This window comes from Sus scrofa, chromosome 3 (genome assembly GCF_054392235.1).
Source record: "Sus scrofa isolate SSC_HxYL_T2T_F1_AM1 chromosome 3, Sscrofa_HxYL_maternal_Yorkshire_Landrace_v2.0, whole genome shotgun sequence".
In the NCBI taxonomy this organism is placed as follows: Eukaryota; Metazoa; Chordata; class Mammalia; order Artiodactyla; family Suidae; genus Sus; species Sus scrofa.
In genome coordinates, this window is record NC_139385.1 from 70,649,266 (window position 1) to 70,665,713 (window position 16,448).

The following is a 16,448-nucleotide window of genomic DNA, read 5'->3' on the forward strand; positions in this document are numbered from 1 at the left end:
GGCGGACTGGGAGCCTCAGGAGGAAAAGAGGGTAGAGCTGCTGATTGGACTTATGTGAGAGTTAAAAGGCTCTGAAATGACTTGATAGAAATCGCACTTTGTTTTTGCTCTCTCATCAAGGAGGATGCCCAGGAGGAGGTTACTTTCTTATTCTTCAGACTAGCCCAGGTATCATTTTCCCCTCATAGCATCATATTTTAAGGTACTCAGGATTTGCTTTCATATGGTTTGAGAAGACATGCAGACACAGAAATGACTGTCATGAAGGAATAATTCACAGATTCCCAGAGGCACAGCCTGCCACACAGGGCCACATGGGGAAGCATGATCAGGAGGCAGAGGCAGGAAGTGTGGGCAGGAGCCTATGTTGTGGTTCCCATGGGGGGGGGGGGGAACAGTCTCTCCAGAGTTAGCAAGGCCCCAAGGTGTCAAAACATAGAATACAGAAAACAAAGACATGGTTAACACACATCAGGCCTGCCAAGTACAGTTGCACAGGTTGTTCATGGCACAAGATATCTGGCCAAGGAGGCAAATGGAGCTGAAATTCAGGTGGAGCTCCATTTGCAAGTCGTGCTCATAGAAATGCATCCAGGCCCTGGCTTTTTCTCAAAAGCACAAAGGCACCACATGGGTTAGCAGAGGCCTATGATGGCACTTCTCCCAGGTTGCTATTCTATATTATTTGTGATTATTTGAGCTATCTCTGCTTACCTGAATGGACTGTCAGTTCCAAGGATGCCAGAACCTCTTCTATGTTTCCTGCTAGACTGGAAGCTCCAAGAGATCAGAGATCAGTCTTCTTCTTTTTTTTTTTCCGGCCATTTCTAGGGCTGCTCCCGAGGCATATGGAGGTTCCCAGGCTAGGGGTCTAATTGGAGCTATAGCCACCGGCCTATGCCAGAGCCACAGCAATGCGGGATCCAAGCCACGTCTGTGACCCACACCGCAGCTCACAGCAATGCTGGATCCTTAACCCACTGAGCAAGGCCAGGGATCGAACCTGCAACCTCACGGTTCCTAGTCAGATTCGTTAACCACTGCACCACAACGGGAACTCCAAGGGATCAGTCTTCTTTACCCGCCCCACCCCATCATCTCCTTTGTGCTCAGTACCAGCTCCATGGGCGGGTACCCTGTTAAGTGTTTATAGGGTGCATAATGAATGATATGCAGGACTTTAAATTTCAGAAGTTAGTTTACCTGCACCCTGAACTCCTCTTTCTCTTGGCACCAAAAAAATCGAGACCTTTTTGCCTGCCGATGATTTGAGCAGGATAAGAGGCATCCTCTTTCCTGGCAAGAACTGGGCCCCTGTCCTTGCCTATTTTTGGGACCAAGAAGGGGAGGCATTATTCTCAGTCTGGAGTTTCTTTCTTTCTTTTTTTTTTTTTTGGCCACAGTGTGTAGCAGCCTGATGTGGGATCTCAATTCCCAGACTGGGGATTAAACCCAGGCTGCAGCAGCGAAAGTACCAAATCCTAACCACTAGACAATCAGGAAACTCCAGAGATACTTTTGTCAGGACCCTGCTATGAATTCTCCAGGTGTTTGTACCTTCTTGACCTTGAGTGAAAAGTGAATGACTGGGAACTTGGATGCGGGTAGATGTGGCATTCAGACCTATGGGAGCCTGGGCTCCAACCGAAATGAGCAGAGAGTAGCAGGAAGTGCCTGCTGTCCTCAGGCATGGTTAGAGGGTGACTGCTAGAGGGACCCTGGGTCCATGGCTTGCTTGGAAATGAAAGAAAACATGAATCTGCTTTCAGAAGAGGCCCCAGGAGTTCCCAGTGTGGCTTAGTGGGTTAAGGACCTGACATGTTCTCTGTGAGGCCTTGCTCAGTGGGTTAAGGATCTGGCATTTTTGCAAGTGTGGCATGCTCTGCCAGTCTGGCTCAGATCTCATATTGCTGTGGCTGTGGCGTAGGCTGGCAGCTTAAACTTCGATTCTGCCCCAAGCCTGGGAACTTCCATGTGCTGCAGGTGTGGCTATAAAAAGAAAAAGAAAAAAAAAGGTCCCTGTCTTGTGCTGTCTGTGTGTGTGCGCGTGTGCGTGTGCGTGCGCACGGACGCACACGCACACACACCTTCATGGGAATCTGGGAGCCAGGCGGTCCTCGTGCAGGTGGGAGAGGTGTCTGCGAGTTCTTGCCTTTCGTAGGCACAGGGTGGTGTTGGTGAGAACCTGACAGAATGTGTATTTTCTCATCTCTCTCCAGGTTTCCATTCTATTATGAACTAAAAATAGCATTTGTAGCCTGGTTGCTGTCTCCTTACACAAAAGGCTCCAGCCTCCTCTACAGGAAGTTTGTACATCCCACGCTGTCTTCAAAAGAAAAGGTAATTTATCTTGCTCTGACTTTCATTCCTTCCAGTGGGTGAAAAACTTTTAAAAAGTGACTTTTTTAAAAAGGCAGATTATTTTATTGCAGGACACTTTCAATTAGCTCTTATTTGCCCCCTGCCCCTGCCCGCCAAAGTTATTCCTTCTGATCTTTCTTAAGTCAACTTTTCTGACCTGTTTAGATATCGTGGTAAAATTCTCAAGATATTATTCATCATTATTCATTGTAAAACACAAATGTTGTAAAACATTTCCATACATTGAAGCAAAAGACAGAAAAGATTCGCTCGGACTTCCCGTCTTGGTACTGTGGTGTGGGTCGCAGGTGCGGCTCGGATCCTGCGTTGCTGTGGCTCTGGAGTAGGCTGGCGGCTACAGCTCCGATTAGACCCCTAGCCTGGGAACCTCCATATGCTGTAGGAGCGGCCCTAGAAAAGGCAAAAAGACAAAAAAAAAAAAAAAAAGACAAAGACAAAAAAAAAGAAAAAAAAGAAAAGAAAAGAAAGAAAGAAGAAAGAAAAGATGCACTCATAATTCATCTCTCCAAACTGAATTTCCTTCCTTTTATCAGGGTTACCCCCTGTCTTTTTGCAGAAAGGATTTTAATGTAGACTATTAGAAAAAATCTTTTATTTCTTTCACACATGATTTTTTTTGGCCACACCCTTGGCATGTAGGAAGTTTCTGGGCCAGGGATCGAACCTGCACCCTAGCAGTGACCCAAGATGCTGAGGTGACAATGCCAGATCCTTAACCCACTGCACCACAAGAAAACTTCCTCCCAAAATTTTAAAAACTTAACATAAATAGGAAAATTGAAGCCTAGAGAGGTTAAATGACAAATTTGTACCCAGATAGCTACTAAAGAGACTGGAATATAATGAATTTCTAATAATAATGTTTGTTTTATTGTTCATTGATAAAATATACACTACCAATTAAATATCTGCTATTTTACTAATTATCAGTTGATAGGCATTAATGAGGATAGTCATAATAATATGTTTCATGCTACTTACCGTTTGTGTTTGTTTTACTTCAAAGTACTTACAAATATCCTTAAATGCAAATATAGATTTGCCTAATGAATGTCAGAGATGGAAAAAATAAGATAAGGAGAAATTGCAGGAAGAACAACAATAACTAACTAGGATTTAAGGAGGAAATTAAAACTTAAACTTCTTGAAAAGAAATTTAAGCTACTTACAAGATATGGTCACTGTCTATAAAATCATTTTTTGTTTAACATCTCCACTGAACCTAATTTGCTGGATTTCTTTTCCAAGGAGTGTTCCATTGTTTCGTTAAGGCTTCACATAGTAATAAATGGAAAGACCATTAAAATAAACTTGACCTCTAGTTTATTAATTTGTTTGGTAGCTCCTTTTGTGTGTGTGTGTGTGTGTGTCTTTTCTAGGGCCGCACCTGCGGCATATGGAGGTTCCCAGGCTAGGGGTCTAATCGGAGCTGTAGCCACCAGCCTGTGCCAGAGCCACAGCAACACGAGATCCGAGCCGCCTCTGTGACCTATATCACAGCTCACAGCAACGCCGGACCCTTAACCCCCTGAGCGAGGCCAGCGATCAAACCTGCAACCTCATGGTTCCTAGTGGGATTCGTTAACCACTGAGCCATGGTGGGAATTCCCCGATAGCTCCTTTTTTTATGTAATACAATCTATGTAACATTTCCTTAAAGTAAAATTTTAAGAGTCCCCCTCCACAAAAACCTCAAACCAAAGAACAATAAAAAAATGGAACAGATACATATTTCTGTCCTGAGATCTTAGTCATGTTTGCACATCATCCTCTTCCACTTGGCCTTCATAATGACCCATGAATATCACCCCATGTAATGTACAATCCCTTCTTTTGACTTATTTTCTTAGGATGACTTCTCAAGAGTGGGATTATTGGGTCTAATATTGTATGATTCACTAATGATATTATATGATTTTCTAAACTGCTTGTGCAGTAGAATTCTACAACATGAATTAAGAGTGCTATGGGTGGCTTGACATTCATTTCTGTTGTTTCCGAAAGTTGGATACTTTGGGTTCTAGGGGAAGGTTTTGGGATATCGGTGGGATGAGCAGGCTACTGGGGAGAATCCCTTTGGGAACTAGGACACAACACTTCCTATCACAGAGGGTGATTTTGAGGAACGGTAATTACTGTCTTGACCTGGTTATCAAATCTCCACTCTTCCTACTTCCCTTTCTCCAAACACTGGCCTTAGCCTGAAGCTGCCAATGTCATTACCATTGACTGTGACTGACTCTTAAGAGCTGCCAAGAATCACTTCCGGAGTCAGTCAGGGGTCCCAGTGAAAACAGTGTTGTGACTTGCCGAGGAAGTAGAAACAAAGACCAAGCAGGGGGTTGACTGCCCACCCGTGCACCTCAAGGTGGAGGAAGTGCACTGGTGTGCTGAACTTCAAAGGAGACGGAGGCCAAGTGTCATTAACTGAACCCGTGCAAGGAGCTTCTCTGCTTACAAATCGGCTATTTGTGGGAGTTCCCGTTGTGGCTCAGTGGTTAACGAATCCGACTAGGAACCATGAGGTTGCAGGTTCGGTCCCTGGCCTTGCTCAGTGGGTTAAGGATCTGGCGTGGCCGTGAGCTGTGGTGTAGGTTGCAGACGCAGCTCAGATCCCTCGTTGCTGTGGCTCTGGTGTAGGCCGGCGGCTACAGCTCCAATAAGACCCCTAGCCTGGGAACCTCCATATGCCACGGGTGCAGCCCTAGAAAAGGCACAAAGACAAAACAAAACAAAAAACAGCTATTTACTCAAAACAATGACAGCAAAACAACCAAACCCAAACAAAAAGAATGAGCCAGAGTTGACTCAAATTTGAACAAAACCAATACGATACATGGTTTTGGCCCTGGAAGTAGACCTCAGTCCTCTTGCCCACCTCACCTTTACCTTGTGGTATGATGCTGGCTGACTTCTAATTTCTGCTTTTATTTTATTACCTTTATTTTATTACCTGTGCAGTGATCTTCCCCATCAACAAAAACAATACCTGTCTCTTTCTGTGTCCTAATTTCTCCCATCCATATACACATGGATTTGGATACAGTATGAAATAGCTATGGAATAATAGAATTTTAGAGCTGCCAGGGCCTGACCCCGTTGAGATAAGAAAGATGGCAGTGCTTATTGAAACCAGCCACTGTGTCAGGTGCTTTCCTGGAATGATCTCATGTAGTTCTCACCGTGCTCCACGAGTTAGGTGCTATGCTGTCCTCATTTTTCAGAAGGTAAAACTACAGGTTAAGTACCTGCCCATGTCTGACAGCCAGTTAGCGGCAGTACCAGCAAGAGTCAGTGATTGGGGTGTTTCCGCTGTGACACAATGGAATGAACAGCATCTCTGCAGCACCAGGACACAAGTTTGATCCTTGGCCCAGCACAGTGGCTTTAAGGATCCAATGTTGCCACACTTGCATAGCTTGCAGTTGTGGTTTGGATCTGATCCCTGGCCCAGAAATTCCATATGCCTTGGTGTGGCCAAAAAAGAAAAAAAAAAAAGAAAAAAAAGAAACCTGTGTTGGGGCACGTGGCCAAGTTCAACGCTCGGGAGACGGGAGAAGGAACAGAGATTTATTTGAAACTTCCAACTCAGTGGTGCCTCTGTTTTCCTTTGACAGGAAATCGATGATTGCCTGGTCCAAGCAAAAGACCGAAGTTACGACGCCCTTGTGCACTTCGGAAAGCGAGGCTTGAATGTGGCCGCCACGGCGGCAGTGATGGCTGCTTCCAAGGTACAGTGCCAGGACCTGACCACCATGGCTGCAGCTCCATCAGGGACAGGCTAAGGACCAAGCACAGGTTCCTCATCCTGTTCGGGATCCCACTGAAAACCTGATGGAAATAATGGTGAATCTTGCCTGCAGAAAACTGCACTCAAGCACACACACACAAATGATTCGTGCAATGGTGAGAGGTTCCCAGAGCCCTGTGCCCCGTCTATGGGTCTCTTGTTAAGAACCTCTGAATTTGGAGTTCCTGTCGTGGCACAGTGGTTAACGAATCTGCCTAGGAACCATGAGGTTGCGGGTTCGATCCCTGGCCTCGCTCAGTGGGTTAAGGATCCAGCGTTGCTGTGAGCTCTGCTGTAGGTTGCAGACGAGGCTTGGATCTGGTGTTGCTGTGGCTCTGGCTACAGCTCCAATTCAACCCATAGCCTGGGAACATCCATATGCTGCAGGTGCGGCCCTAAAAAGACAAAAAAAAAAAAAAAACCTCTAAATTACACGAAGCTTAAGCCTAGGGCAAAGAGAAAAGGGATGGGAAGGGGAGGGTCTGAGCTCTTTCTGCAGTTTCCCAAGATGCACTGGAAAAGTCACCTACATAGACAGATGCGGAGTCTTCCCTGAGTGAGTGGGTGGGCTCCCATGGGTGGCCCAGCAGATCCAGAGGAATGAACCCAGGGTCCCAGAATAAGCTGAGTGGTTCAAATGTGGAGGACAGTGATGTGTGTATCAGCAGTAACCAGGGGTAGAGGAGGTTCGACATAAGTGCCGGTCTTGAGGGATATTGGGATGTAAGCAATTACTTCCTTCTCTCCTCCACTCAGCCCTGTTCAGGGGTCCTCTGGGTTCCTTCTAGATTCTTCTCCCATCACATTCTCCTTGTCATTGTGCCAGTTTCTCATTACGTGCTCAGTTCTGAAAAATTAAATTGGTAGATCTTTACTCTTAGAGGAAATTCAGCCAACTGCCCCAGTGTTTCCAGATGACTGCCACTTTCCCGAAGCCCACATGTGGAGTAGGGGTCTGCACTTGCCTGGAGGGGAAAGAAAGACAGTGATGCTAGTATTTGGGAAGACACAGTGGTTGGGAGGTGATGGCCAGGGGAGGGTTTGGGAGAAAGAAATGGTAGAACCATGAAAGGGTTTGGAAGAGGATCATTGAGGAGTTCCTGTTGTGGCTCAGTAGGTTAAGAATCTGACTAGTATTCAGGAAGAAGCAGGTTTGATCCCTGGCCTCACTAAATAGGTTACAGATCTGAAAAAAAAAAAAAAATAGGTTACAGATCTGGTGTTGCCGCAAGCTGTGGCATAGGTCACAGGTGCGGTTCATATCTTGCGTTGGCATAGGCCTGCAGCTGCAGCTCCAATTTGACCCCCAGTCTGGGAATTTCCATATGCAGGGGTGGCCCTAAAAAGAAAGGAAAAAAAATAGGAAGAGGGTAACTGATAGAGATCTTGATGCTCCATGGGCTTCTGGTGGATGGTACGATGGAGGGTGCCAACAGCCAGCTGGGGCAGAGAGCTGAGCTGGATTTTCTGGGCCCTGAACCCGGGAGAGGCACTTTAGGAACATTTCTTTTTTTCGCTTTTTTTTTAAGGGCCACACTAGCGGCATATGGAGGTTCGCAGGCTAGGGGTCGAATCAGAACTACAGCTGCCGGCCTACACCACAGCCACAGCAAGTCAGGATCCAAGCTTCATCTGCGACCTACACCACAGCTCATGGCAATGCTGGATCCTTAACCCACTGAGCGAGGCCAGGGATTAAACTTGCATCCCCATGGTTACTAGCCAGATTCATTCCCACTGAGCCGCAACGGGAATTCCTAGGAGCATTTCCTAGAGAAAGACTTAGACACGGGGCCAAGTGTTTATAAAGCACCTTCCATCTGAAGTCAAGGAGTTCTGCAGACAAAGGCTGCTGGGGAGGCTGGAAAACCAAAAGGGGATGATTCCCATTTCAGAGAAGGACCAGTTTCCTCTGTGACACAGAACCATAGTGAAGTGTCCCACTGGTACCTGGAGGGGCCCTGCCCACCTTAGTACAGTAATTGTTGGCAAGCCAATGGATCCAGTGCGTATCTTTGGAGGGGAAATTCTGCTTTAGTATCTGAAGGTGATGTATCAGGTTTTGTGAAGAGCATTGAATTCCAAGATCCTTCTGTTTGAGATGGAATCACTTTATGCTTTGAGTTTAAGTTGAAAGAAAAGAGAATTCAGAGTTGCTAAATTCTGGATTCATGAGGACACCTTTGCCACCTAAAGCTGCAGAAGCCTTCTCCCAGGCCTTTCTCTTCACCCTATCTTCTCTGCTTCTGCACCTAAAGGAAGACAGGTTACCACTGCTCTTTCTTCAGCTCATGGGGCCTCAGTGTGGTATATTTCTTAGAGTGGCTCAGTGATGGTCACCTGGCCACTCTGCCACAAGTGTAAATTTTATTCTGTTGGTAATTCCCCAGGGCCATCCTTTTCCAGGTCTACCTCAAGCTGGAGTCTCCCGAGTTTTGACGCCATCTTGGCCAGTCATCACCATCCCCTCTGACCACCGAGGAAGCCCGTGAGCCCAGGCCTTCAGCTGGGCACCTTACAACAGCTAACCTGAAGGAAGCTCCAGCCAGTCTGAATCTTGTCCCAGAAAATAACTGCTCATTAGTTCTTCCTAGTTGGACTCAAGTCGTGAGGGGTGCCTGCTTCCTGCTAAATTGGGTTTCAGATGAGAAAATTCCTAATGCCTAGTGGGGGCTTTGCTTTTCCTCTCAAAATATCTTGAGAAAGAAAAATACTCTTCTCTCTCCAAAATAATGCCCTCTATTTTTATCTTATTTTACTTATTTATTTACTTATTTTTTCTTTTTAGAGCCACACCCATGGCATATGGACGTTCCCAGGCTAGGGGTTGAACTGGAGTGGCAGCTCCGGCCTGTACCATAGTCATAGCAACGCGGGATCTGAGCCACGTCTGCAGCCTACACCACAGCTCACGGCAATGCCTGATCCTTAACCCACTGAGTGAGGCCAGGGAACCCTCATCCTCATGGATACTAGTTGGGTTCATTACCACTGAGCCACAACAGGAACTCTACCCTCTATTTTTAATTTATTTATTTTTAATTGAAGTATAGTTAATTTACCATATTGTGTTAGTTTCAAGTGTACAGCAGTGATTCAGTTGTCCATGTATATACTTTTTCAGATTGAGTGCCCTCTATTTTTGAAACAGGTGTAGTTTTAAAAAAAGAACAACTAAATTCTGTCTGGCTGAGGGGTAAATCAGTGGTTTCTATAGCAACAGTGGACCACTCCAGGCAGAGGTCATGGGATGATAATTTCACCAGTGGGTTCAAATTTGGCTTTAGTGGCCAAACCACCTGGGAAGCTTTGTTTTTCTTTTTTAAATAGATTCTCAGATGTGCTGAATCAGAATTTCAGGCAGCGGGCCCTTGAATCTCTATTTTTAACAAGTTCCCCAGATGATTTTTAAACAGTCAGCTCTGTCCAGGTCACTGCTTGAGGCCCCATCCAGAACCGTAAACCACAGGTGCTCAGGGTTAAAGCAGTTAACTTCTTTAACATTCCTGGGATGCAGATTTAACTCCTTAGAAGCATTAACCTTGAGAATGAGAAAGCTGAGTCCTAAACCAGAACAGTCAAAGAAATTTTGTGAATAAAAGACACCCTGTCTGGAGTTCCCATTGTGGCTCAGTGGGTTAAGAACTCAACACAGTATCCATGAGGATGCAAGTTCGATCCCTGTCCTCGCTCAGTGTGTTAAGGATCTGGCATTGCCACAAGCTGCTGTGTAGGTCACAGAGGCAACTCAGATCTGGCATTGCTATGGCTGTGGCGTAGGCTGGCGACTGCAGCTCCAAATCAACCCCTAGCCTGGGAATTTCCACATGCCTTGGGTATGGCCCTAAAAAAACCAAAAAAAAAAAAAAAAAAAAAAAAAAAAGACAGAACTAGAAAGCTAAAACCAAAAAATTGCATATTGGAAATTTCTCCCCAAGCCTATTAACCCCCTCCTCTACCTCACCCCCCACCCCAGTTTCTCCCAAGGTCTAATCCTTGCACCCTTGGAAAGTAGTGATGCGTCTTTGCTTTCAGTGAAAACTACTCTGTCTCCTTCCTGGGCTCACTTCTCTAGTGCCTTCTTTCTAAGTGTCCCTAGTCTTTTGGCTGGCTCTGCCCTTAGCTAACAGGTGTTTCCTCAACAGTAAGTCCACCCAGAGGGAAAACTGAGCCCCACATCTTTTTTAGAATTGGGAATCTCTTTTTAAAAATAATGTTCCTAGAGTTCCTGTCGTGGTTCAGTGGTTAACAAACCCGACTAAGAACCATGAGTTTGTGGATTCGATCCCTGGCCTGCTCAGTGGGTTAACGATCTGGCATTGCCGTGAGCTGTGGTGTAGGTTGCAGACGCGGCTCAGATCCCTCGTTGCTGTGGCTCTGGTGTAGGCCGGTGGCTACAAGCTCCGATTAGACCCCTAGCCTGGGAACCTCCATATGCTGTAGGAGCGGCCCTAAGAAAGGCAAAAAGACAAAAATAAAATAAAATAATGTTCCTGTCATGGCTCAGTGGAAGTGAATCTGACTAGGAACCATGAGGTTGTGGGTTCGATCCCTGGCCTTGCTCAGTGGGTTAGGGATCTGGCGTTGCTGTGAGCTGTGGTATAGGTTGAAGATGTGGTTCGGATCTGATATTGCTGTGACTCTGACATTTGGCTGTAGCGTAGGCCGGCAGCTGTAGCTCCAATTGAACCCCAGCCTGGGAACCTCCATATGCTGCAAGTGTGGTCCTAAAAAGCAAATAAATAAATAAAAATAAAAATAATGCTCTAGGAGTCCCCATTGTGGCTCAGTGGTTAACGAACTCAGCTAGTAACCATGAGGATATACGGGTTTGATCCTTGGCCTCGCTCAGTAAGTTAAGGATCTAGCATTGCCGTGAGCTGAGGTGTAGGTTGCAGATGTGGCTAGGATCCCATGTTGCTGTGGCTGTGGTGTGGGCCGGCAGCTGTAGCTCCAATTTAACCCCTAGCCTGGGAACTTTCATGTGCTACAGGTGAGGCCCTAAGAAAATAAAAAAATAATAAAAATAAATAAATAATAAATAATGCTCTAGAGGGAGTTCCTTGGTGGCCCGCCTGGTTAAAGATCCACTGTTGTCACAGCAGCAGCTCAGGTCACTGCTGTAGCACGGGTTCAATCCCTGGCCCAAGAATTCCGCATGCCGTGGGGCTGGCCAAAAAAAAAAAACCCCAAACAAAACAAAACAAAACGAAATAATGTTCTATAGAGATTCGTTAGTTAAGCAAAACATATTCTCACACAAAGAAACCATAGTGAGAAAAACCAGTTGATTAAAAGTTTTAAAACCGTGTCGTATCCAGGCCCCCTGATTCCCCTTGAAATCTGAACCATATCCTAGATCTCTTCCACCTGCCCAGTTCTCAGGCCTGGTAAATCAATCTCTTCTTTGTTTTCTTTTTCTTTTTTTGTAAATCATCTTGCTTTTTACTTGTCTCATAACTTGAAAAAATTACACTGGTTTACTTTCCCTGGAGCTCCTATCCCTAGAACAGTTCCAGCGGTGCCAGTACTATTATTAAAATCACCTGTTTAAGACAGCCGCTTGAAGTGAAGCTGGCATCCTGTGAATTAAGGATTCTTCTCCCCAGGCTGTGGGTGTATTTCCCCTACCCTCCCACCCCCTCTGCCTAGAATCTGATATTCCCTATTAGACTGTGAGCTGTCGGCTCTGGATTCTTTTCCTTTGTTTCTTGCTTAGGAAAAACAACAACAACAGTAACTGAACAGCACCAAGTTGTTTGATGTTTTGTGCTCATTAAGCCTTATCGATTGATCCGAAGAATAAACTTTTTGATGCCTCCAATCCTGCTCTGTCCAGAATGGTAACCACTTGCCACATGTGGCTATTTAACCTTAAATGTATTGAAATTAATTTAGCAGTTCAGTCCCTCTCTTACCCTACCTCAAGTCCTCAGCAACCAGCATGGTTGGTGGCTGCACGGGTATAGGATGTTTCCACCGTCCCAGAAAATTCTGGCGGGCATTTCTGCCCAAGCCGTCTGTTGAGTCTCTTGTGTTTTCCTTTGCTTTATTTCCACCTTCTCACTTGCATTTCTCTGCTTTGACAAGGACCCCTCCCTTACTCCCTCAGCCCTTTGGGGCCTTTGTATATGAGGTTCATCGGGAAAACGGGAGATGGAGACCCAGCCGACAGCCTTGCTCAGGGTGGAGCTTTCATTTCTCCCTTGGTCCAGCCCCCACTTCATCACCATAACCTCCACTTTCCTGTCTGTCTTATCAGCCAAAGCTCAGATACTTTGCCTGAAATTACAGTCAGTGTCCACTAGGGGATAGTCAAGCCTTGATTACATATAGCCCTAGCATCTGCACAGCCAGGCACATCATAGAGAGAGAAATTATAGCGGTTTCCCGCTCATTTAAAAAAAAAACTCCCATTTGGCATTCCCATGGTGGCTCAGTGGTAACGAACCCGATTAGTATCCATAGGACTTGAGTTCGATCCCTGGCCTCACTCAGTGGGTTAAGGATCCAGTATTGCCATCAGCTGTGGTGCAGCTCCAATTCAACCCCTAGCCTGGGAACATATGCTGTGTGCCCCTAAAAAGACAAAAAAAAAAAAAATCTCACTCAATTTTGCTTTAAAAATCAACTCTACGGAACCATTCAATATAAATATTTATATTTTTTAAAGCCCTCTCCCTTTGATCCTTATATTTTATCCATCACTGCCTTATTTGAACCTTGGAGTTCTCTTGTAGCTCACTGGGTTAAGGATCCAGTGCTGTAATTGCAGCAGCTCAGCTCCCTGCTATGGTGTGGGTTCCATCCCTGGCCTGGAAACTTTTACATCCATGGCCCAATAGATAAATAAATAAACCTCTTGACTGAATAAAATACTGCTTTCAAACTACCCTGGAAGTTTATTCTTGGAACTAGATATTTCTGGAAAGTTCCTAAGCCAAACAACTTGGAGCTTCTGACCAGACTGGAGTCAGAATCTTTTGTTTTCTTTCTAGCAAAAAAAAAAAAAAAAAAGAAAAGAAAGACCTATCTGTTTACAATTAATCAGAAGACAGGTATTGATTTTCTTTTTGTAAAACCTCCCTGTATCCACTGAAGCTTAGAAGTATGTCCGAGGAAGAAGAAAAGACTGCTATCCCCTCGTCTCCCTTCTCTGGCTTCGAACCTTTGTGTCTGTAGAATCCCAATGGCTACCACTCCAGGATGCCTCATGTTTGTCCCTTCACCCCTCAGAGGAACATTTCCCAGCCTCTATGCTAGCTTTCATCAAGTTAGCCCTCTTTCTTCTGTTTTCGCCGAGGACTAAGTGTTGTAAAAGTAATATTTAGAATTCACCACAGCAACCCCTTTTAAACACCAAGATTATCTAAACAGTTATGGACAACCTGCTGGAAAAATTTGGAAGTATTCCCTACCCTCTAGTCTCCTAAACAAATCAGCTGGCACGGGAGCTCATTTCCAAAACAAGCTGAGGCAGAACCAAGCAAGCCTTGTCCACTGTGGTTCCATCACGCTCGGCTTTGTTTCAGTGCCCTGTCATTCTCACCCCTTTCCGCTTGGAATGTTACCTCACCTTGCTCCACACCATAGACCGTGAGGTGGCTTAAAACAAACAAGGAGTTCCTGTGGTGGCTCAGCTGTAATGCACCCGACTAGTATCCATGAGGATGTTAGTTCGATCCCTGGCCTTGCTCAATGAGTTAAGGATCCAACATTGCCGTGAGCTGTGGTGTATGTAGGTTGTAGACAAAGCTCAGATCCTGCATTGCTGTGGCTGTGGTGTAGGCTGGCAGCTGTAATTCTGATTCAACCCATAGCCTGGGAACTTCCATATGCCTCGGTTGTGGCCCTAAAAAGCAAAACAAAACAAAGCAATAAGAGAGAGGGAGTTCCCTGGTGGTCTAGTGGTTAGGATTTGGCACTTTCACTGCTGCAGCCTGTCTCAATCCCTGGTCTGGACACTGATCTCAGGTCTGGGAACTGAGATTGCACATCAATCTGCTGCAAGCCAAGGCCAAAAAAAAAAAAAAAAAAGAGGTAAAACAAAGACTTGGCCTCACAAATCAGCTGAAGAGGAAGGGCCAGCACCCACGTGGAGCTGCTGGTCTGACATTACTTGCCCTGTTGCCCATCTCTGTCCAAGTTTGCCGATGGAGATTACATGTAGCTGGAAAGAGAGGAGCCCACCTGCCCTCTCCTGGGAAGAGCCTGGATGAACCTAGGAGGTCTGAGAAAGCATTTTTAGGATCTCCAAGAGCGGGAAGAGCTGTTTCTTGGCTGTGGTGACAGCACCTTCTTGGTCACCTTGTCCCTGACCCTTCCCTCCCATCTTCTCCCTTAGTGTTGGTGGTATTCTTCAGGGACCTGCCTGGCCCTCCTTTTCCTCCCAGAGCCATCTCATCCTTTCCCTCACCTTCAGCTTCACCTGATGCATCTGATTCCCAGATCACCTCCTCTGCCCCGGTCTCAAGTCCAGTGTTTCTGGTTCTCTGGACATCTCCTCCCTGTCTCCCGGGGAACCTAGAGTCAGCAGTTCCCTGAACTCCAAGTCTGCCCCTCCTCTTATGTCCTAACTTTCTTGTTTTCTTTTCTTTCTTTCTTTCTTTTTTTTTTTTTTTTTTTTTTTTTTTTGCCTTTTCTAGGGCCACTCCCTCGGCACATGGAGATTCCCAGGCTAGGGGTCTAATTGGAGCTGTAGCTGCTGGCCTATGCCAGAGCCAGAGCAACGTGGGATCTGAGCCGTGTCTGCAACCCACACCACAGCTCACGGCAACGCTGGATCCCCAACCCACTGAGCAAAGCCAGAACCGAACCCACAACCTCATGGTTCCTAGTCAGATTCGTTAACCACTATGCCACGAAAGGAACTCCATGTCCTAACTTTCTGATGAGAATGAAATCACCATCCTCTCTGGCCTCCAAAGCTCCAAATCTCAATCATGCCCCTCTTTCCTCCAACTTACTCCTCAAGTCTTACTCTAGCTTGGATCATTGCAGTAGCCATATTAAGTGGCTTCCTGTTAGAGGCTGTTCAGTCGGGCCCTGATTCCCAGCTTTCTCTCCTGACTTCTCTGGTGCTTGGACTGTACTCATAGCGCCATCTTCTGTGCTGTCCTAGAAATAGCAACTCTGTGTGCTATTGATAGAATTTTCTCTTTCCTGCCTCTACTAATGCTGGTTCTTCATCTGCCCCTGTTCCCACCTGTTTGCAATCCTGTCTGCCTTTCAAGGGCAAAATCCGCCTCCTCCACAGCAGCCTCCTTGCCTTCCTGGTGGAACTGTTCTCTCACTTCTTGGTCCCCCAGTGGACCTCTTTATAGTCACTTATAGCCATGTCTTATCTGTACCCTTGCTAAGTAGTCAGTAAATGGTACAGGAATGAGGGACGGCTGTTCATATTTGTAGCTCTCTCAGCCATGAGAGGCATGTTTAGCAGCAATTGTGGGCTTTAGAAATAAACCAATCCAGGCTAAAAATCCCAGCTCCTTCACTTGCTGTTGCATCTCTGTGAGCCTCAGCTCCTTCACCTGCAAAATGGGCATGGTAATGGTGCCTGCCACCAAATGGTCATGAGGCGATGTCCATAGAGACTTCCCAGGGTGCAGACCTCGACCGAGTGCTTAATAAAGGCTGCCCATTGTTCACTTCTCTTATGTCAGTTTGCTCTCTGAGGTTGATCATGATCTTTGCTCACTGTTGAACCAGATAAAGGAAACAAGGTAGATACTAGCATTGGGAAGTTACTTGCAATTCAAACTCTCGCTGGTTAAGAACCTGACTAGCATCCATGAGGATGTGCATTCCATCCCTAGACTCACTCAGTGGGTTAAGGATTCGGTGTTGCTGAAAGCTGTGGTGTAGGTCGAAGATGCAGCTCGGATCTGGCATTGCTGTGGCTGTGGTGTAGGCCGGCAGCTGCAGCTCCAATTCAACCCCTAGCCTGGAAACTCCCATATGCCATGAATGCAGCCCTAAAAAGCAAAAAAAAAAAAAAGAAAAAGAAAGAAAAGAGAACAGTACAGCCTCTTCTGGAGAGGAGGCTCCCTCCTGCTCCTGTGGGTCTCTCCTGGTCTTTTCTCTTCAGTGGGACAGTGTGAGCACAGTTGGGGTGTTCCTGTGCTCTTGTCCCTCCCTGTCCACCTTGCCTGTGTTGTGTGGCCCCAGGCAAGCTCCTCTCCCACCCTGGGCTTTGGGTCCCTCATTGCTCCGGGCCCACCTTCCTCCTCCTCTTGAGCCTAGAGGTGACCACATGCTGAGGGGCAGCTGCTATATA

At 46.2% G+C, this 16,448-nt stretch overlaps 1 protein-coding gene across 23 annotated transcripts in view; it reads left to right on the plus strand.

The window, feature by feature from the left end:
- The window catches only part of REEP1 (receptor accessory protein 1), a 122,572-nt gene that overhangs the window by 81,500 nt on the left and 24,624 nt on the right, over window positions 1-16,448 (plus strand). For all 23 annotated transcript variants that reach the window (XR_002342544.2, XR_014841532.1, XR_002342546.2 and 20 more), the window contains 2 exons: window positions 2,220-2,340; window positions 6,000-6,113. Coding sequence is in view for 15 of the 23 variants with exons in the window: in XM_021087288.2 (XP_020942947.1) it covers window positions 2,220-2,340; window positions 6,000-6,113 (235 nt within the window). In the remaining 8 variants the exon portion in view is untranslated. The remainder of the gene's footprint in view (window positions 1-2,219; window positions 2,341-5,999; window positions 6,114-16,448) is intronic.